Genomic DNA, 23704 nt, shown 5'->3' with positions numbered 1-23704 from the left:
ACAAGTAATGAAATAAAAAGTGCTATGGAAATGTATTACAGAGGCCTCTGAATTAAAAAAATAAAAATTAAAAAATTAAAGTCTGCGATTATATTGCATTTAACTTATTTTGTTTCTTTGGGAAGAAATATTGACTTTCATCTTTCTGAAGTCGTTGAATGTAGAAATTAATTTAATTAAACCTGAAAACTTCCAATGTGATAGCAAGATTCACCAGTATGGAAAAGCCAAGTAGAAACAGGAAAAATAAAGACATTGTGACTTGAACAAACTCAGAAATTCTCCATTGTGAATTGTGTTTCTGCCCTATTATTTTATGGGAAAGCACGTATATAAATAATGAATAAAAATCCACATATGATCCACATGAATAAAGACCACATTTGTACCCTAGGTATTATACACAGGAAAACAGATCACAAAGCTAATGAGACCCGAAGGGGCTATTTTTCCACTTGAGGCTTTCTCCAAATTGTGGGATAAAGCTTTCAGTAACACTGACAGTCAATACAAAAGCTTCAAATGTTTCCAGAACATTGTTATTTCAAAATAACATTCTTCATTTAGTAGTCTTCAAAATTGAAATGCCTTTCTTTTCTCCATGACAAGAACTTAAGTTTTTTCAGAATACAATATGTTTCTCATGAGTTAAAGATTTGAAAACAAAAGATATCAGACTGGGATCACAAAGATCTCAGTTTTCCACAAAAGGAAGAAATATCTCACATTTGACCTTTTTTTTAACCAGTACACAGTCTAGGTCCAAGTTTGGATAGGCACACAAACTTGGACAGCAATGGTTTTTAAGAGGCTCAAAACTGAACCAGTGAAATAGTCCATTTTATTTCAGCTTAGCTGCACTGATTAAACGGGTTAAAGTCATCAGACCACGTCACTGAAAGTTTGTGTTCCAGCTGGTTACAGCTGTCCAAAATATTATAAAATATATAAAAAGCTTTCAACATCAGCTTCTGATGCTTTCAACCTCCAAAATATCCACATATGAAATACAGAACAACTAAACAGAAGTTTCAGGCAAATCATCCATTTCTTCAAACGTATTCAGGGTTGTTTTGCTATTAGTTCTTGAATTATCTTGAACTTTGCTTGGATCTGCAAAAAAGTGCATTATAAACAAAACAGGATATGGTAGAAACTGTACATGCAAGACCAAATTTTTGCACAACTATTTTTTTTTTTAACATGCATTTATTTAAATAGTAAGTTGTCAGTTTGCTACCATATCTTATACAAAGTTTTCTGTCTGCCCCTTTTCATTGTTGCTGAGATCATTCTACTAAGCAATACAAATGTTAATTGACTGAAGAACAAACTGCAAAACGAATCTCTCAGATCCTCACATGCCCTTATCATACACTCTGATGTTTGTTCCCAGAAGGACATCTGACACCTCAAAGTTAGGTCATTTCTCTATTACAGTTCCAACACTGTCAGCAGATTGGTATCTTGAATTTCCTGGTTAACATTTACAAGGAGCCACTTGTCATCCAATGTATATCGCAAAACAAACATGAATGTTCTAGGGCTAAAACATAGCAAACTACTGTATTGTTAGGTAGAATCAGTCTGATTTCTTGCTAAATTTTGCAATGCTATCTGTAACTATTCAAAGAGGAAATTAATGTAGTTTGTGACAGCTGTTTCAGAACAAAAAATATTCTGTCTGTTTAAAAGTTCTTCACTCTTATACCACTCAAATACCTTAAGAAAATGTAAAACTTAGATCAAATGTAACTGCTTAGAGAAAAATAAATATGGTAACATCACCATGTTTCAGTACCAAGGCATAAATAATGAGAGTTGTAACCAAACCTCTCTCCAAATTTTTAAAAATAATTTAACACCCCTACCATACTAGCCATGAGTTTCCCTAGCAGTAAACAGAGTTTTTGAATATCTAGGTTACACAAGTTTATATTTTTAAAGGTATAAAACTACATCAAGGCATTTCTAAGGAAAAAAAGATTTCACAAATACGGCGGTGTAAAATTCAGCAGTACCTGTTGGCCCTGGATCTTCATTAATAAATGAAACATGCGTTTTCCACTCGGTCCATCTCACTTCATTAATCCTGTTTATATTGTATATAAATTATGTTATTAGCATGCATTCTGTCCTAGCTACATAGCTGCACTTCCCCTTTTATTTCCTCATTCCGTCTTGGGATTGCCATGGTTTACCATCAACACCTGCCTTACTAACACTAAAAGGCTGAATGTCTTTTGCAGCGTTACGCATTGTATGTAGATGGGAATGATATTCAGACTATTTTGTAATTCCATACGTTATGAGTATAGTCTTGAAACTCCCATTAAATATTTGCGTGTTTTTCATAAAACAGCATAGAAACATTTTCTTCAATATGCTAATCATATCAATTAGCAATTAATTCTAAATATAATTACTTTTAAGTTAACATTCAAAGGTGATTATGACAAAAATGATATCTCCTGCAAGCAAATCTGACACTTCTACATTAAAAACATATCTGAGGTTGAAAATCGGTTTTCTTACAAAACATTGTCTACACGAAAAACTTATGTATCTTCCCTTTTCTTAAGCAATAGACCACAACTGAAAAACCCAAATGGGGTTTTTGTACAGTTAATGTATTTACTATTTCTTCTCATAAAAAGCTATGTATTAAAAGCAGAAGGTATTTTGTACAGATGTATAAAATATTTCAGTCTTTTGAAGAGAAATAACCTTGAAGAGAGATACAGAGCATAATCAACAGCACAATATTCTAACTTTGCTTTACCTTAAGCACACCCTCGTGTCATTTTCAGCCACTTTACACCGTTCTCCCAGTTGGAATTTTTTCCTCAAAGATTTTGGTAAGAATTTTTCAAATTCCAAAATGGTTCTAGCTCGCTATTAACAATAAATGGTAACATCAGTACGGTTAACTATATTCAGAAATGTCTGCATATGCAGTTTTTGAGCTCGATCTTTCATTACAACATGTTATACCCTTCCATCCACCATCTATAATTGATACAGACATCAGCAGTAGTAAATAATATGGAATGCCACTTGTTATTTGGCATATGCAATTAGGTAGTCCACAACTTCCTCTAGTTAGACCCAGCTCAGAAGGCACGCTCAAAGTAGACTCAGTGGTTAGGGTTTAACACCAATACCTTCATACCAACACTCTGCCATAGGGCTATATATCCTTCAGTGGGATGCTGCCCATCACTGAAAGCAACTCCAGTCCTAATTCTGACTGCATTCGTGATTACAGTCTGGGACTCAGAAAGCATGCTTAGGTGAAATATGAGAAATCAGAGTGAACTCATGCATTGTGCAAGTTCAAGGGATGAAACAGCAAAGTATGCTGTGTTACAGATTTCTGGGCAGATAGTGAAACACACCTTCCTGGTGACGTACCTATAGGAATGAAAGTCACAAAGCTACGTGACAGCACGTGGGATTGAAAATTCAAGCCATAAGATCACCTTTAGGATAGCTATTAATTCTGAAGTTATCAGGATATCCTTATACTAAACATACATATTTCCATTTTTTGTACACATATGCAAATGGAGATTCTCATTGTCAATACCTGCCCCCCTTCTATCAGCACAATAAGTGACCACAGATACAGCTTAGAAGATTTTGGCCAATGCATCAATTCTTCATTAAGCAAGCTAACTCACAAACAAACCTGGAGTTTCCAGATGTGCTCACTCTCTTTAGAAATATCTTCCACTGTTTCTCCCATTAATGCAATAAGCATGTTCAAGAGAAGAACAAAAGTCAACACAACATAAGTTATGAGGAGCAGAAGAAATAGCACAGGATACTTTGAATTTTGCTGGATCTCTAGATCACCCAGTCCTAGAGTGAGCTTAAAAAGATCCATCAGAACAGGTCCCAGACTGCTGTTGGAATGGCACTCACTGCCGTTTTGGCAAGTTTCAATCAATGCAGCAAGAGCTGAGGAAAAAGCATGAGAAAATTTTAATCACAATAATGCTTTATTTATACATCACATTTTATCCTGAAGAATTCAAAAAGCACTGCATAATAAAGAGCTACAGCTGCCCAGCAACATATGCACCAGCAGCTACATGACAGATTACCAAAAGGAAACAGAAAGTGCCCATATGCAAATGAAATTGCAAGCAATTGAGCAAAAGCCAAATTACTTATCTGTTCGGATAGTTTCTAGGTAGACTTTAAATCTCTAAACTTGGCTTTTTAATGTCCAGAAGAAACCCCAACATGAGCTCTCACCATGACAATAGGGTTCTTATTCATAATAATGCCAAAATTTTTACTCACACGGAGCATCAGTGCTTTTCTCCAGTAATATTTACCTACGCCAAATCCCAGCAAAAACACGATATAGACAACTAAAAATTTTATCACATCTTGCAGGATGACCTAAAAATTAAATTAAATATTTATCAGGAATTAAAATTGAGAACTAGTTTTATGCTTATATATTCTGCCAGCATACATGTGCAGTACACACTGAAGTATCAGATTGTTTTCATTAAGCAAACTGATTGTAGCCTCAGTGGAAAGAGAAGACTTAGGTCTGATATATTTTTAATCTTGCAAGTAAGAGCCTGGTACGTTGTGTACTTCTAATGGTGACTGTAACTGCACAATATAGGCATTAAACCTATGATGCAATTAAATAACAGAACTCTTTTATTTGAAAATCACAAACACAAATTACTTGCATATTTAACAAAATAAAATCTTACTTTTAAGATTCTAGGTAGTCTCTGCTATTGAAGTTACACAGTAGATTATATACATTATTTCAGCAGAATGCAAAAATAAGAAATTTCAATATGAATTATAAAATACATCCAAACTGTTGAACATGCTTCATTAGGATTGTATAGATAAGCAATCACTGTAACAAGGCTGATAAGAAAACAAACAAACAACAACAACAAAAACAAACACAAACCAATACTTGCCTTTTGAATCATAACACTGTATATTCCCATGGACTGGAAACCTCTGGTGAAATAGAGCATATTAGCCCATCCTAGGGCCATTGCCAAAACAAGACACACGAGGTGTTCTTTGTAGGAAAACAAGTACAAAAAGACAGAGAAGATCACAAGCAAAGCTTGTATAAAACTGTTAAAAAAACACATGTATGTAAAAGGGAAATTACTAGAACAAAACCAACAGCATCATGGAAAAATATGAAAATGACTTGTTTCTTATGCTTGAATTCTAATTTCTTATTGCATTCCATTCCCCATTATGAACATAACCTATATAATTTAACAATAAAATAGATGACTTAAGAAAGTGTAAGTATATTAATATATCATGGTTATGTTTATTAAAGCTTAATTTAAGTAAACCCTTCTCCCCAGAATAGCTGGCCAATTGATTTTGCTGACAAGATATTAGGAATTCCTAATACCATCTCTTGAAGCAGCTTAATTAAAGCTCTAGTCTAATAAAATGTTTCTATGAAACTCTCTGCAAGGAAGACACTAAGAGAACATGTGATGCACTCTGATAGGGTATAGACCAGATCCTTGGAAGCACAAGATTGATATTAGCATGATTGTAGAAAGAGAAAGAAAAGTATAGTTAAGACACCTCTTTTTATTGATCACACAATCTTATTCTAGAAAGGAGAGGGAATCGTCTGTGATCAAGACCAGCTGATGGGATACTCCCATCAGCCAGGTGAACCAGTTTTATACTATTTTTCCTTCCTGGAGGAGTTAAAAACTAGATCTGGTTCATTAAAAAGATTTCTTAACACATTTCTCTATATACAGCATGAAGAGATACAGCATCTGGAGGAGATAAAGACAGTCTGTACTTTGGGGAAAAATACAGCCTGTACACATCAACGCCCAGTATTGTTATTGATCAGTGAAAGCACTAGTGTGTGAATACAGAAAAGCTGTATGGAAGATTACATCCACCCCTCTGAAAACTAATAATCTAAAGAAAATTGAGCATCTGCTCCAGGAATCATTCTCTGTGACCAAAGGATAGATAAGTATTACATAGAGAGTATAAAATATATGCATGACAGACTTACAATGCAAAGTGGAACCACGCATCTGAGAGAATTGACTGCAGGTCTGACGGCCTAAGCAGAAAGATGGCTACACTCTATGTAAACAGATAAATATAATACAGAAATGGTAGTAAGAAAAAGCAGGGCTCAAAATCATTTTTTTAAAAATCATGCATTTGAAGTTGGTCTTCTAAAAATCTATTGATAAGACACGATGATAGCTTCTAGAATTAAAAATATTTTACGGGGCTGTAACAGCAGAGTCTCAATTTCTATCATCTTTGGCATAATTTAACAACTAGATACTGTTTTTAATTACTTATAATATATGGTAAAAATTATGCCCTGCTTTTTTCTTTATAGGTTCTAATTCAACACTGTACTTAATCCCAGTAATTAGACAACATTAGTGTTATATAAATATAAAATCTCTTTGTCTTAAGAATTCCGAAGGAGAACCCCTCACATATTTACACACAGAGCAATACAGTCATATTCAAATAAATATCCAGGGTCATTCAGAATGAATGATGTATTCTGCTGAATACTTTTAGACCTTACACAAATCATCAGCATATTCATAAATCTAGACAAGTTCTTTACCTACTTTGTTATGTATTTGTTATTTAAAAGTCTTACCTCTTTTATGGCTAAAAATATTGCTCCTAACATAACCATCACCTGTCCTGATAACTGCAGCCATCCCACACCACGTGTTAGAGCTAGTGGGTAAGGTGGAGCCTGCAAGATAGGTCCAAAATGAAAGACTGAGTTCCATATCTGAAGGGTAAAAGGCAAAGTAACCGGAAGCTTCATGTATTTAAGCTCTCTGGATACCCAGTTTCAGCCATTACACTGAGAGTTTAATTCATGGTGGATTTACAGGGAATAGCAGAGGTTTCTTAAAAGAAAAGTAAAACCCCTCCCCACACTTTTAGAAACTTAACTACCCGTCTTTGTATTATGTGGCTTTTGGGTCACTTTCACAAAACGCAAATATGATTATTTCCTCTGTTACGTCTCTTCCTTCCAGATGCAAAGACCTGATCTGGGAGAACCTGGTCTCACTGTAGCCAGATAATCTGATATCTGGTTTTGGTGGTTTTTTTGGACTCAGCAGCATTTTAAAAACAGATCAGGAAGTACTATTGCATTTTAAAGCAGTAAAGTTTGTTAAGTTACTGTACTCACTTCATTTTCATTAGGTCTGTGGTAGGAAACTAACGTCAGTGTTACATTGTATAGGAAATAAAAACAACATGACATAAAAAACATGTGTCGTGCAAACTTCTTCCATTTCATTCGCAGCAGTGAATTCAGAGGCTCCAAAGTCAGCATTTCATGACGATTCTGTAGAAAATAAACAAACAATTAAGATTTGAACTTTCCACCTGTAAGGAAACTCAGATGATTTCAGGTATGTATTTTATAAATTTCATTCAGTATCTTGCTGATCTAGAAACACATCTGTACTCAAATATATATGTCAGACCCTAAATTTACTAGATACAATGGGCCAACTCCAATTCAAGCTGTGACAACCTGCCATGCTTTGGTAAACCGTGATTGTGATAAAACTGTAGTGTGACCTTCTGCACTTGCTTCGTACAGAAGCTTTATGACAGTTTTTTTATTTAGCAAATGTCAAATTCTGGCTTTGAAAAGCTAAAATTCTGTGATAAGGTTCTACCCTAGATGCCTAAAATACATGTATGTAAGGTAAAGTTTTTATTAAGTAAATATACAACCCTATGGCTTCCATGACTGTTAATAGCACCTTCTTTTAGAACATCTGTATACAATACATAAGTTAATTGTAGTAATTGTATTAATAGGACAAAATAGGGTGTTGTTCTGACAGCCTAAGAACACTTTATACGCCATGAAAAGAAACAGTAGCACAGCAATAATGGTGTTAGTAAAGACAGGGAACTCCTGTCCACAGGCTTTTATGGGTGCTAAGCATTTCATCAGGGCACAGAACAGAAAACATCACCCCTGCCTCCAAAACCTGATGAGATGCAATTTGCTGAGGACAGGTGGAGTATCCTGTGAATGCATTGCTGTTTGCTTGCCCTGTTCTCAAGAGCTTTCTTAGGCAGCTGCCAGTGACCAAACCATGGAGGAATTATACTAGTTTTGGTCTGACCATGCTTCAAATGTAGAAAAAAGAAACACTCCCAAAATACTTAGCCAAAGTTTAAGGATCTGAGTCCGTATTCACTTACAGCTGAGAGTCTACAGAGATATAAAATTAACCTTGCTCCCAATACAAAACTAAGAAGCAGAAGTTATTATTTACTGTTTTACAAGTTCTTCAGTCAAATGTGTAGGCTAACACACCTGAAATGAGTATACTGCTAGAAAATATATGAATTTTAGTAATAGACAACTTACACCAATATTCGTATTATAAACAATAATCTCCAATACTGAATTGTCCGTGGTGGTATCTAGTTCTGTCAGATCGTAAAGAGAAGACTGAACGGGACCATAAGCCCAGTCTGTGAATTTTCTTGACAGGCTCCTGTTAGGCTTATCTCTTATCTCTCTGCTCAGGATGTATTTCAGAATCTAAAACATTAACAGAATCATTTGTAAGCAGCTGCATTCTTCATGGGAAAGGAGAAAGCACACTGATATACTTGCCAAAACCCATACCTTATAACTGTTACATTTGCTAGAGTATTGCAATTCAATATATTTGTAATTCCATCATTTAATAAGTGATGTTAGAGGTTACAGACCTCCAGGAAATAAATATAGTATTTTAATGCCTCTGGCTTTTCTATCAGAGAGATTTTTCTACAGGATGAAAGCACAATTTTCCATGAGTTCACATTTCCCTTAACTTAATCAATTAATTTCTAAATTAACCCATTGTCAACTCTTTACCACAACACAGATGATACATGGGGGCCAAATTCCACAGCAGCCTAACAGAGCAGTACTAGTGAGTCTTCTGAAATTATACGAAGATTTTATATTGTATAATAGTAGTTTTGTAATAAATGCAATACCTCTGAGTTTCAGTACAATAGAAAGGTTTGCAAGGCTGTTTTTAAATAGCATGGATACAGAAATGTGTTGTCAGAGGAAAGCCTTGAAGAGCAGAAGCAACATTGCAATAGAAATTTTTGCTTTTATTTTGAACAAAATTGTCTCACTGAATGCTACTGATATATAGTACAGCATAACCAGCATGTAAAACTATATGCTAGAGCACTAATGTCTGAGTACTTGGTTGGCCTTGACTCTCTCTATACTTAGTTTCTCTTAGATACTACTGAACTAATACTTACCTCTAATTTCCCAGTTTTTGCAGCTAATTGTAGTGGTGTCAAACCATCCTTGTTCCTTGCTGTTTCCAAATTTCTGTCTTTACTTTTCAACAAAATCATATCATACATTCTGATTACAAAGTCATTCTGAGTTTTAAAGTCCTCTGCAACAGTAACTAATGCATGCAAGATATTGTTTCCTCTGGAATCCTGAGAAGTAATATTAGTCCTGGTATTGTCCATTAACAGCTGAATTATGTCTGGTTGATTGGTACATGCAGCTAAAGCCAGTGCAGTTTCACCTACAAAATTATAAAATGTAACATCTGTTCATGTTTTATTATTAGAATTAAAATTGTATTATAGGATTGACTGTACTAAGAATCTTTGTATTTGAAAGCACATTTAAATATTGATTATTTTTAATTTGGCTCTTGGTTTAGAAAAACTTAATTTGCATGAAAACATTATTTGGAGAAAATCTTCAGATTCAAATCTGTGCCGTTTTATTTGCTATTCAGCATTTAATAATTGTTTTACAAGTATTTCTGAGGGTTTATAATACATTGTACTCTGGCAAGTTACTTTACATAAGGTACTGTGATGTTTTTATATCTTGTGATGTGACTTTCTTAATGTAGGTTTAGCTAATAATAATGATCCACACTAGCCCATCTTCCATACTGTCTTACTTGTTTGGGTATTCCTTCCTGCCCTTTGGAGAGAGATCACGTTTCTACTTACCAAAATAAAAGCCTTCATGCTTATGTTTGGGATTAAAGAAAATACCCTGGGCATGAGCATTGACATCAGCTCCTTTTTCTATAAGGCTCTGAGTGATTTCATATTGTCTTCTTTCAATGGCAATATTTAGAGCTGTCTGGCCTGAAACAGCAGACGCAGGTATTTAGTGTGAAGTCTCTTAAGCACATTATGAAACATTAATGATGTTTCACAACAGACAGCACCAGTAACAATGAATCAAAGTTGTTTCAGGAATTTAAATCATTCTTAGAATGTTGGAAGAAAACATTACATTTATTGATAGTATATTTAACCATATGCCTGAATTGGTATCAGATGGCAGTACCTTTATATGCCTCTTCTGTGTATGCTGCATTGATAAACCTCTCCAAAATACCATTTTCTTCTGCAAAGGAGAGTAGCATATTCACAATCTCATTTGTGTTTTGGTTGATGTTCAGTAGAGCTTTCATCAGACACGTTTTGCCAGTATCTGAAGCTGTGAATTTTTTCATCAGATAATCTGCAAGAATAAATTTTGAGATTAGATCATGTTAGGCTTCATTATTTATTAAGTGGAAGAAAAATAATTCTAACCTTTTGTTTATTTGGGGTGGGACCTGGGGGATATATATGATATTATTCAGCAAGCAATTACTCCTAGTTCACTCTCTATTTCAGCTGCTTTGTGAGATGATACATTCAGAGATGTGGTACTGATTAATAAGGTAGCCAGTGTATTTGGTTTCTTTTTCAGATATCCCACTGCCATGGTAAATCCAGACAAACCCCAAACCCTTTTGTAACTTCCCTACCCACTCTGCCATGCTAACATATACATCACAAACCCTCTCTATACTGCAATTAGACTGACTACAGGGTGATAGAGACATCAGCTTTGAGTCTCATACTGCAAAAGGCTAACTTAGGTACGGCTCTGGGAATACAGTGCAGATAGACCCTCAGCATATCATAAACAGTGGCCAAATATTCTCCAGTGTTGCCTCAGAGGCAGCAAGGAGGTAGCTTTTTGAGTATCTTAATCTTTCATTTAGAAATAAGAAATGGCACATATTTAATTGAAAACAAGTGACTTCAAATTCACTTGCAAGTAGCTGCTGCATTTCCTAGTTTTAGACTATATATATGCTGCCAGAAGTGGTATCAGTATTCCTTCAGGTAACTCCACTGCTTACCTGGCACAGTCATGTTTGTACATGCATTTGATCTTTCCTTCAGCTCTGCAAGCAGACCTTGCAATTCTTCTACATTCCCCTCAGATACTGCTCGAAATATGTATCTTTTCAACTTCTTCCGGGCACTCGTCTGCTCAGGACCTTGTGATATGTTAGCACTGAATTATCAAAAATAATAATGAAATTGCTGAATCAGTTTACTTGGGTTTATTTTATTTTCTGCACAAGAGGAAGAAGAAATGCAATTACTTACACCAGACTACATATACTGGCCCTATTCCCATATATATAACTTGGCATAGATCTATGTTTCTGTAGATTGCTTATTTGCAGAGAAGTGGCTATTGAGAGCTTTTTTATAATGACAATGTACATTTTTCAAGTGATTTTGTTTTGCATTTTTGTTAGTTTGTCCATTTTTCTAAAACAAAGGCTGAGAAATACTAATGAATGTGGTTCTTTCCACTTGTCTTTATAGTGTCTTCAGTATTACTCCCCTCTGTGCTTCTCTGACCTGTCTACAACTTTATGACTTCAGTGCCTGAAGTTATCTGATGCTGCACTCCAGCTGCACCCATCCCACTCACAGCAGAAGATTGTTTTTAATCTCACATCTTCTTACACAACTTTCCTGGTCATACGTTACTCTGGAATGATTTAATACTTAACCCCCAGTCGTAAATACTCCCAGCTGATTTCCTTTGGAAGCCTCATTAATGCATCAGCTATGTATCTTCTCTTCACAGTGAGATTAGTTACCAGAATTACTAGTCCTCAGAAGTGTTAAGAAAGTACATTTCGTTCATTCCATCAGGCTAACAAAGATTTCTTAATACTGATTGAAATAGAGGGCAGTGTTTCACCTGTAAAAGAAATATTTTCTGGCTCATGAGAGTTGGCTTTTGAAGGAAAAATACATTGTACATTGTATGCTTGCTAAACAATACTGATTTCTGGGCATTTTCTCATGCCTTTTTGTACATAAGGGTTTGGATCCTGTGCTGTTATCTATGAAACAGAAATTATATATGAAGAATCCTCGTACATAATATGAGATTTGAGAAAAGCAGAAGTTAAGAGTTGTTCATTTCAAAGTTTAATTATTGAAGATTAAGAAAGGCATAGGTATCTTATTTCTGAAAAATGTCAAACAAAATTGGTGATATCTACCCTATGATAGACTTAATCTGTAGAAAATGTACTACTCACCAACTGTCTACGTTAGGGCTATATTCAGTCACGTCATCCTGAAGAGACTGTGGGGAATCCATATCTTCCCCATTTCCAGATGCACTGCAGAAAACAAAAAGCATAACTGCTAAGTCAACAAGATATTGGAAGACATTTTCCCAAACTGCAGGAAGAATCAGTTAATACTAGGAAGCAGTATCTAGAGTAGAACTGAAATTAATCTAATTTGACACTGACATTAATTTTATCATTTTATCTCCCTTGTATATTTTCAAATGAGTGGTAAGAAGGATGAGACCCAAAGGATTTTATTATATTTTAAAAAATCCTTAGGAAAGCCACATGTTTTGTGTTTTATTATGTTATTTCATACGTTTTACTATGTTATTTTACTATGTTATTTCATTATAGATCTGTGGGAGATTTTTTCTTTTTTTTTTTTTTTTAATGTTCAGTGCTCATTATGCAACATCCTGAGTGCTGCACCTTGAAGCTTACATTCTTCCTTTTCACATCCTTAATTTGTCATCTGACACAAAACAAGTGTTAAATCAGTATGGGTTGCAAACAAACAATGAAAGTGATTTAAACATTTACTACGCAGTACACTGTAGGCAACTCAAGAACATTTTGCAGCTGACTGAGACGGAAGCCTCAGCTAAAAGAAATCGAAGACTGGGCTCTAAATACATATTTAGGTAATAAATTTAAAGGATCTCAGTGCCATTAGTATTTCGTAATTACTTATGCCATTTCCAGACATTCCTAAAGGCAGATCTGACTTAAAAATGAATTGATGGCAATTTTTTTTCACTTGTAATTTTGTTTTCTATAATGTTCAGATTTGATGAACTATCACCAGTTAATAACTTCGGGAGACTAAACTATTAGCTATTGAGAAAGTGGATGTACAGACAAAAATGCAAGCATTTAACATTGCACTGCAGATATTTATTTGAAACAAAGGTGGTCGCTCAGAGTCCATTCTTATTCAGTCCATCACTTCTCTGCAGAAAACCGTGAGGAATCCGGTGACAAAGCATATGTGTGTCTTGTGCAGGTTTGTCCCTGAATGAGAGGCAGAAACTTTGATACCTTTCCTTTGAAACCAAAATAAAATGGTCAGCTAATTCCAAAAAGCTGACCAGATATCCATCAAACACAAAAACATTTGATAATTCTGAGCTTATGCTAATTCTGAGCTTATGCTAAATTTGATGCATTTTCCCTCATTCATAATCACTGGCTTTTAGTACCACTCAAATTTTTAAAAATTTGGTGCACTCTACCCAGTCATATTTTTTCTCTATTCACTCAGCATAAATGGCTGCCTTAAATATCTCAGACTCAGTATCTTCATGTTGTTTGGTAGTTAATGAGCAACAGAGCAAGGATATTAGCACACAGAGCTGGGAATGTGGTTTGCTAAATTAAACTGTGGTTTTCACCTAGCAGAAAACACACAAAGGTGTGTATGGCATTTGTACTAACATATCCCAAATAAGGGGCTTAGAAAAAAAAAGAAGATAGTATTGATTTTAAATTAATTCAAATTTGAGGCCTGATTTATTTGCTGTAAATGATAGCAGTAGATAAAGATAAATTATCTAGCAACAACTGACCTCCAATGGAGATCTGTCTTTGACGTGACCAAAATCTATGAAAAGCCATGTGAAATTTTAGCTCTGAAGTATAAGCAGAAGTATGGAGTAGCTGCTGAAAATAAAATAGATATATTTGCAATATGACTAATGCATATGCATCTATAACTTACCATGGACGAATATTTGAATCCATTGGTTTTGAAAACACAGGGGGAGATGTGTTATTTGGAGTTGCATTGCTTTCAAAACCATCGATCTCCAGAAAGAAGTGTGAACTGTTGAACACATTGCATTAAAAATATTAGTTAAAAAAAGCAAACTGAACCATAAAATAAACAAAGTAGTACATGTAAATGCCAGGGACAATGCTGACAGTTTAAATTTGCTGGCATTATATCTAATAAGATGATGGAAAGAGGCTTGTCTACTTTTGCCTGGGAGGATCCCAGACTCCAACATTTAGGCAGCGTCCGATACTTACATGCTGGCAGATGGGCAAAAGATCCCAAGATATTTTTAGGAGGCATGGCATCAGGTCCTGACATGTCTAAGCAACTACACCATCAGCCTAAAAACAGCCTTGCATCTGACTTCTGTGCAAAGGGCTAAATGCAATGCCATACATTTATTGAACAGACATACATATATGCATACACACACAGACATGTGAATATGCTCGCTCTTCTACTGCAGCCCCTATCTCTCCAGCCAGGAGCCATCAAAATAGATCATTCCAAACCCATCAGCAGTGATAAACATTAAATCAGAAAGTTTGAAAGGTCACATGTTTAATGACATAAGACATTTTCACCCTCCAGAACTGAATCTTGCCAGTCAATGCATGACATTTAACAATGTCTAGCTAATGAATAACTATTTATAGGAAAAAGAAATGAAATTTGAAACAACACAGAAAAGCGAATATGAGAAGAATTGGAATATTTAGCCTTTTAAAAGCCTACGGAGTTGGGAGGCAAAGTCAATGGGTTGTTATTACTAGATCTCATTAATCCACACTACATTTCATCTAAGACAGAGGAGTTTCAGTGGTGAACGTAGTGACTCCCACAAGGCTTCTCATTCAGAAACTGTCTTACATATCTAAAATGTTCCAGTAGTCACCTGAAAAATATCTCCAATTCACCTAATATTTGTGGTTTAGTCCCTAGGGTATTTCTTCCTTTCATTTAACTGCATCTCCCCCAAAGAATCCTGTTGAATCAAAGTACACATACTGATGCTAAAATGCAGTATGTTATTAGGACGCTACTGAACAACCCATTGATATCTGCTAAAAATAGCACGATCTAATAATGGCCCTAGTTCATATCATTTTCCAATGTCTTGGGGATCCCAGTGTTAATTCACTATGTGTAGGTGTTTAAACTTATATGACCTTTTAACATTCAAGATGTGCCACTTTTGTCTAGCATGACAGTGTCCCTGAAATTATCTAGGCATAGAGTACTCTTCAGAGTACAGGAAAAAACCTAGACAGAAACAGGACCATTGCCATCACTTCTACCACACTCACCAGATTCGCAGCTGCTGTAAATCACTGTTGTTTCACCGGGATCTTGGCAGAGAGACTAAGAAGGGGTGAAAACACCATGGGTTCATCCTGCTTTTGCATTCCCTGGCTATGATGTGCAGGATCTGTCCCACCAGCTGTTGGAGGCTACAGTGAATCTACAGAAAGCCAGAAGTGCTGCACTTCAGGCTTAGCTGGACCATCCCACCTGCACTTGGCTCAGCACCAGGAGGAGATGGTGTGCTACAGGCTGATGTCTCTCCCAGGAGTGTGTTCATGTGCAACCAAAAGCTATACAACAGCTATGAAGTAGGCCCTGTTTTGGAGGCTGACATACCTAACCTATACTGGCATGTGGGTTATGTGGGGATAACATGGGGGGAAGGGGAGGGAGAACAAAAACCACCACGCAAAAAAATAACCAAGTGCTTACGTGGCCATGGTGCATACTGTCAGGAACACTGCCCACAAACATAATCAGGCTCTGACAACGTTGGCAGCACTCCTCCCCAGCATGCCTGTTGGTTTTCCTGTGCTTAATTACATACTGCCAGTCCACCCAAATACCAGCAGCTTCAAGAGGGGAAGTCACTGTCTTTTCATAAAGTACACATGGCCAATACATTTGCCAAATGAGAAATGCTACCCATGGAAATGCACTAGCTGCTTAGTGGCACAGTATACCAGAAGGAAGCATTTTGAAGCAATAGAAGTACAGCAGCATGGAAACATGTAATTAATGGAACACGTTAAACCACTGCATTAAAATTCACGTGATCTTCATTCCTTATACTACAGGAATGTTGGTGGTCACACCCTGAGCTGCTGGTAAAGAGATGGCAAAACCCCCAAGGTTACTGTTACTGATGCCACAAAACCAAATGGGAGATAGGAGATTAACTAAGTGAAGGGTAGTATTTGCCACTGCTTGCCAGTATTTGTTTTAACTATAAATCTTGCATGGAATTGCCCATTTTTTGAGTACTAGGTGTATTGCAAGCTGTTCAGATACCTCATCTCCCCATTCTACAAGCAAAGTGCAGCAATTCAAATGAAGAGCTTCTCTTTTTAAATTTAATGACAGGACGAGAAATTGGGCCACCCAGGCAGTGGGTCTCAAATAACTTACGACACCTTTTCTGTAGAAAGTGATTCCTCTGATTATTAAGAAATTATAAATGTCAGAACAGCCACAATTGCCTAGGCCTTCAGAGGTTCAAAAATTACTATAATAGCTAGTAATTAGCCACAGAGTGAAAAGTTTATGAATGAAAATCCATCCTCAGTCTACAGTAACTTAGGTAATTTCAATAACATAGTATCATGGATGAATTACTGCTTCTATTTCTCTATTCATATTAAATTCAAACCCTTAATCATTGTATTAATTCTCTAGCATAAAATATGAATTAAAGTGAATATTTTATAAAATAAGTAAGAAATCTCATTAATCAGAATTATGAAAAATAGAGTGAATTCAGGTTTCTGTTTGTAATAGGATTTCCTAAACCTCCTGCTCTACCCAGCCCTTATTCTTTAATTCCACCTCTGTCTCCCCATAATCTTTTACATTCTCATGTGATGTAAAATTTGAAATGTCACTTTTTTTCAGGCCAGCATCTTTTATATGAAACCTGGTGTACCCTGCCATGTGATCACTTTACATTCTCCTATTGAACTGCGGACCATTAATAGACCACAATCTCGTACGTTTATACAGGTATATAGATTGGATGCAGAAAGCCTAGCTGATAGGAGACACTAACTTAGGCTGGTGCTTGAGTCTGATGTCTCTAGGATAGGGGTTACGTATTTGTCCCATCAGGGTGAACACATTATACATCTAAGTAAGCGGGATACTCTTCCACTTACAAACAGTATAAGCACACCATTTTTTGAAGGCATCTTCTGTTTATCAGGTCTATCTCATCCATATATGTAGCATGAATAAAGATGTTAGTGACACTGCAGTGCAAATATCTACTATAGTAGATATAACAGGGAGTTGTAATGTTTTAGAGTGAGCGAGAGTCCTACCTTTTCTTTGTGGGAGTGCTCTCAGTTGGCTTTTTCTCTTGCTGGTTTGAAGGGGGAATACCAGATGGATTTGTTTTCTTGCCCATTAGTGGAACAATTTCTTTGTTATCTTTAATCATATTTCTGCAGTAGATAGAATCACAGTTACTTAACACTTGTACATTTCAAGAAAGTATAGTGACGAAATCACCTGTTTACAATCTCTTTACATGTGAACATGCAACTCTTAGTATTTTTTCATTTTTCAGTTATTAGGCACATACATGTTATTTTATGTGTCAAGGCTGGAGGGTTATAGTCAAGACTGATTAAATTACATTCTAGGAGAAGTTCCATTACAAGTGGAAAATCCACACCATAAATCCAGGAGAACTGAAACTTCAAGTATGTGCCCAAATTAAACTGAAGGGTGTTTGTCAGTCACAATGCCAGTGTATCTTATATAGAGAAATGCAAAGAGCACAATGTTCTCTTTGGCTTTCGTAAGTTGCCCTAAAATGTGTGCATATTTACAGTTATTCTAAGTAGTCAGTTCTTAAAGAATGTAACTTCAGAAAAGTGGCAAATTTCAGAAAGATCTGTGCAGCAGGTACAATGTGGGAAGGGAGGTTTCGTACATGAAGGGTAGTGAACACAGAAAAAGCCCTGAAATTTTTGAATGCATGAGAACAGCAGAAGCAGCAGTCAGACTCTAAATACTGTACACAGCCTGAACTCAGCTAAACAAATGGTCACATGGATGACATTGAGGACTTTTGTTTGCTGTCAACATTTCTCAACATTTCTTTGGGGAAAAAAAAAAGTTATGACTCTGCTGTATGAAAACGATCACCAGCACATAACATAAACAGATGTTAATGCATGTTATCTGCTTATAAACGCTCATAACATGAATTCTGTAATTAATGAAGAATAATTATCTTCCTGTTTCTCAACATAATACTCAAGGGCATCATTTTAAATCACCAACGATAACCTGAAAGCAAAAAAGGTGAATTTAGGATCCTTTAAAATTCACTGAATGTAGAAACAGTAAGTTTTGTGAGGTCATGGTTCCATTCCCAAGCAAATCAGGGGAGTGTCCTCCATACCCAAAGATTTTATAAAAATCAATTGCATGCAGGATTGAACAAAAAGAACTACATGTTTTTCCTTTCCTACATCCATTTCCCATAACGTGACAAATGTACATACAAACTTTCTACTTCTGTCTCAAGATACAGAAAGCAGATTGTGAAGCATGTTTGAAAAGACATGACACCTAGTGTGAAAAAGGAGACAGGCATATCAAATATTTGAATATAAATCCGTTAATGTATATATGATAGATGTTTACATATAGGACATTTTCCATCCCAAATACAGAGAACTGAGACTTTATAAGGCCCAAACACATGGAAGTGCAGTTGTTATTTCTTTTCACTAACTCAAACAGAGAAGAAATCTGAAATATTGGAAAGTACTGCCTAACTTGAAAGGGTTGGCGTAAAAAACAATATTGAAAATAAAATTTTGTGTTTTCTACCACTGGTAGACATGTTTACAAGACAGATGTAATATCATACCAGTGCAACTCAGAAATATGCCACTTAGATGCATGTCCTAAGAACTCATATCGCAGTATTCATAGAAATAATTTATAAAGGACAAATTTGATTTACTTAGTACACTTGCATACAAAGGAAATGGTAGCTTTCACCACAATTAGTGAACAGAAAAACTGAACTTGGGTATTACATATTTGAAGTAGGAAAAAAGTTTTGTCCATGCCTTTGAAAATGTGGTTCATACAGTTTTCAGACACATGTTGTATGAGTTAATAGGCAGATAAACATTTTATCTTAGCACAGCTAAAGCAAGTTACTGTTGTGCTTAGTTCATACATAATTCTGCGATTTACTTCTTACCAAGTGATTTTAGAATACATAGCAGTTTATGAGCACAGTAAAGACATTTCCCATCCGGAGGAAGAGGCAAATGTGGTATTTGACATAAATCAATTATAGGGGACTACAATAAGATGGAGATGGGCACTAAACAGCTTTACAAAAGCAGCGACTTCATAGGAAAAGAATAGTTGGAAACAGACCAGTAGGTCAAAAAATGTGTCAGCAAAATGTGATGCCAAGTTGAGAGGGACACAGCTGGCACATGTCAAAGTTACAGGGGTCAGAGGGAGCGGTTGCAAGAGCTGGAGAAAATAAAGGCCAAAGTTAAAACCTGTAAAACACAATGGACACAGGGAAGAGCCTTTGATTTGTGAGCAATGCTAGAGCTGCTCAGATATAGCACCACATTTCTGCATGGCCCATCTACAGGGGGAACAATACAAAAGCCCCACCTGCAGCTAATTTTCACTGCAGACATTTTAGCAATGACTTGAGAGCAGGCAACAAACATCATTTAAGAGAGGTGAAAATAGTCAAAGGTAGCACTGAAGTTTATTTAGGTGATGAAAGACTACTGAACCATCAGTGATTTAATGAAACAATTTAGGGAGGAAAAGAGGAAAGGTTCATTTTTGAACACATGGACTACTGCTTTCAAAGGCACATCTAAGATTTGACTCTCAGCCACAGAGACTATTTTAAATGAGATGTCACAGTACGCACAAGTAAATAACTGCAGGCACAATGGCAGAAGTACCTTGCTACAGTGCTGAAGTAGCGTCTGCTTCTCATTTTTAATCACGATTAATTGCATGTCTAGATGAAAACTGAGCCTGGGCTTTTGACAGTATGTCCTACAGAACTCAGTTCCTGTTTTAGCTATACTCATGCAAATCTCATGAAAGTTAATAGAGCTTTTTTATGCTTATCAGCTTCTTCCCTCCCTCTGTCTTGTTAGTTTAATGACCAACTGCTTTCATCATCATCTTCCTGTGCACTACCATTTTATGTAATCTACGAGGTACGGAGAAAAACAGTGCAACAGTCTGGAGAAGGTCAGATAATAAATATTGTAGCCTGCGTAACCTGATACAGAATGTCATCTTTTGTTGTAACTTTTTTTTTTCATTATCTGGTTAATTGTTGCTTACAGGCTGTCAAAGAAGCGGTTTATTTGAAGTGGGCAGTGAGACAAAAATACCATGTTAATTTTAGTATTAAAAATTATTTTGGGGAGTATTCTGAGAACACTGAGGACTTGGTACATCACCTCAAGTGTGGTGGGGATATGGAAAGGACATTCATCTGTAATGATGAATGGGACTCTGCCACTTTTACAGTATGTTACGTGCTATCACAGACTCACCTTGTGCTTACCTGAGACAAAGAAAAATCATACATATTAGTATCTCTATAGATCAATGACAGTATAAACACAGTGGCTAAAAAGAGAATTGTACAAATAAAAAGAAACATTTATCTGTGCTATCATGGCACAAAGGTCTCTTCTTCCTTAGGGGCAGAGGAGAGGAAGTGATTACCAACAGCTGTTTCATTCACAGGACCCTTCAAACATCCACAGCACAGACCATGATGCTTTCTAGCACCTACGAAATAATTCTTACTACCTCATAAAAAGAAATCCCCTTTCCCAGAGGAACTGTAGTAAAAGTCCATTTTGAATTTTGTGCACTATTTATGGTATATAAATCCGATCAGCAGAAATCACACTTGATAAAAAGAGATTCACCTTTCTGTAAGATTTTCTAACTTTTGAGGGGCTGTAGTAAACCTCAGGCACTATGAAAAAGTCATTTTCTTCTTGGTGAGAATTTTTTTCTTTTCCTATGAAGGTTTTACCTAACAGGAATTTTAAAAGTCTCTGTGAAAAACGATGTTCTTCTGTGTGGAAAGTCCTTTAAAATTATTTACCTGCTTATCTCCAAATTTAATAAAAAGAAGAAATTTTAGTGAGCTGAAATAAAGACTATTCTGCTCAGCCAGCTATTCTGCTTTTGACAATCACTACAGTGATTGAACCTTTCAGTAGGAGATGAAAATGCTTTTTAAGGTTAGCCTGCATGTCAGTACATTTTGGATCCCCTTACCACAGAAATTAGGAAGTATCACAATGCATCAAGCCGAGAAGTATAAATGAAGTTAACTACATATTTCATAACTTCTGAATGCCTGAGGAGTTCATGTGGCACATCTTGGGAGAAAGACTGATTTATAAATTTGAAAAACAGCAACAAGCACAATAGAAAAGTATTCTCCAGTTGAAAGATATATTCAGTGAAGATAGTTTAGCAGATTTCATTCTCCACAAAAGCATCACACCTACACCAAACACCCACAGAAGCTCTCAGAGAACTTACCCTGTTTACAAAACTTGCATTTCAGTATAAAGAAGGCAGCTCCGAATGGTACGAATGAAGTTCAGGTTTAGGGCCCACTGACGCTTCGACACCATCCAAAGAGACTGATCTGCCAAACGAGTAAAACTATATTCAAGCTCAAAACTATCCTAAAAACGCAAAAACACCCTTCTTCAGTCATCCGGTTTGCTCAGCTGTTGGAAAGCACAGATAAGTACAGCACTGGAGTACTGCAGCCTTACAGGGTTTGTTACATCTGAAATTAGGCAGCAGAGAGAAACTTGCTAGACAACAAACTCTTTACTTCATAGCTGCCAAAGTGGGATGACACACACACACGCAATAATTATATACTGAAATATTACTAAAGCTGAGTCGCTTACAGATGACTTAATAGTAGCAGTAGAATATCTCAAACGATCACAGTGCTCTGCAGTTTACATACTGTATTCAAAAGAAAATGGTTATGCACATGCATTTGGGTTGTAAATGACATCCCTTAATGTCATGCTTAGTTTATTACATATTATGGAACTATTCAGAAAGCACAAAGCAAAAATGAGAAAACAATCCTGCTAAGTGCTCCAGAAAGCAAACATTTTTGCTATCACTTTGAAAAAGTAGAAATGGGCTTAGAAAATACTATACTTTCATAGCGATAATGTCAGTGAAAACATGGTGGGTGTGTTTAGATCTTTCCCTATCTGCATATTTTCTGATGAATGTGTACCCTTAGGGTCTGTGAGGATACAAACAGGCGTTTCACATAAACAGTGCTAGTGTTACTTTTTGCTATGCGAACAGGGAATGGCGTTTTTCAGCTTTGCTAGTTATGAGCTGTTGAGCAATGGTTAATGCAGATTCCTTTTTTGGGACATGCCAGAAGAGTAACCATAAGTTCTTCTGCTCTCCTAATAGAATATTTCCATTATCACCAGAAATAGTACACTTAAAATTTGTATGTCTTTGCAGTGAGGCCAAAGAGATTAATATAGAGCTCCTCTTTCCTTTACTTGATTAAAAGGTGTGAGTTCAAGGGGAACTGTGCAGGCCAGAAAACCAGAAATCTTTCTCCAGCTGTAAATAAGGTAAGAAAGAGTCAAGTGTATTTTTTTTGTGTTTCTTTTTTTTTTTTTTTTTGGTAGGTAATGGATAGAGAATTTGGAAATACAAACATAAAATACCTTTAGGATGTTTCTGGTAATGAATCAGCTTCCACAGAACAGCATGGTGAAAAGGGCCATGCCTACGCCAGTTTGATTTGGCATTAGGAGAGCATTGGTTGGATGAGCTGAGCACAAATCCAGCTTTGCCTGACACAAATTTATGATGATATATTCCAAACCCTGCACTGGGTAAAGTTGTTCACGCCTTGTCAAATGACTGCCTAAGCTAATATGCTGCAGTCTAGAGTCAGTTGCTTTGATGGACTCTTAGCTGCTTGTCTAACCACCTGGAATAAGGACTGAATACTGGCATTTAATCTTGCCTGGGAGAACATTGGCTTAGTTCTCCACATAAACTACAAGAGACTGTTTAATTGAAGTCACTCTGAGCTGGAGCACTGCATGTGAAAATAGGCAAAGTCAGATTAAATCTGGGTGAGGGTGCATTTAAGGACTCTCTGCTTTAACTCTCCTATAAACCACAGTAGAAGAGCAGTTAAAAAATTCTTTGCTATGGAGAGAAATTTGTTTGGCAGCAAGCAGTACTTTGAACTTAGAAAGCTATATCTGAAAGCACCCAGACCTGTGTGGTTTAGCAGAATATAGGACCTATCAGTGTGGTCTATTTATAACATCATGGCAGTTAT

General features: G+C 36.1%; 1 protein-coding gene across 1 annotated transcript; it reads right to left on the bottom strand.

Moving 5' to 3' along the window:
- Positions 1-32: 32 nt before the first annotated feature.
- TRPV3 (transient receptor potential cation channel subfamily V member 3) lies at positions 33-21994 on the bottom strand. The gene is made up of 18 exons (XM_013196474.3): positions 21892-21994; positions 17625-17747; positions 14227-14331; positions 12471-12554; positions 11262-11419; positions 10412-10588; positions 10066-10206; positions 9343-9623; positions 8438-8614; positions 7232-7390; positions 6680-6781; positions 6062-6135; positions 4965-5130; positions 4347-4413; positions 3692-3963; positions 2783-2895; positions 2022-2092; positions 33-1113 (listed from the first exon to the last, which is right to left on the bottom strand). Exons 2-18 carry the CDS (start codon positions 17741-17743, stop codon positions 1019-1021), a joined length of 2361 nt encoding a protein of 786 aa, XP_013051928.1. The 5' UTR covers positions 17744-17747; positions 21892-21994; the 3' UTR covers positions 33-1018.
- Between the last annotated feature and the right edge of the window lie 1710 nt (positions 21995-23704).

The sequence above is a fragment of the Anser cygnoides genome, chromosome 18 (assembly GCF_040182565.1).
Source record: "Anser cygnoides isolate HZ-2024a breed goose chromosome 18, Taihu_goose_T2T_genome, whole genome shotgun sequence".
Lineage (NCBI taxonomy): Eukaryota > Metazoa > Chordata > Aves > Anseriformes > Anatidae > Anser > Anser cygnoides.
The sequence above is the reverse complement of the archived record's forward strand: the minus strand, read 5'-3'. Positions and strand labels throughout refer to the sequence as shown.

What these genes read in the sequence shown, in the direction of transcription:
- TRPV3 (XM_013196474.3), bottom strand. Translation starts at nt 17,743, where the DNA reads ATGATTAAAGATAACAAAGAAATTGTTCCACTAATGGGCAAGAAAACA. An exon ending in ACAGTGTTATGATTCAAAAG is followed by an intron (nt 4,414 to 4,964) that starts GCAAGTATTGGT and finishes TTTAATTTTTAG; the next exon opens with GTCATCCTGCAAGATGTGAT. An exon ending in AGCACATCTGGAAACTCCAG is followed by an intron (nt 2,896 to 3,691) that starts GTTTGTTTGTGA and finishes TATTGTTAATAG; the next exon opens with CGAGCTAGAACCATTTTGGA.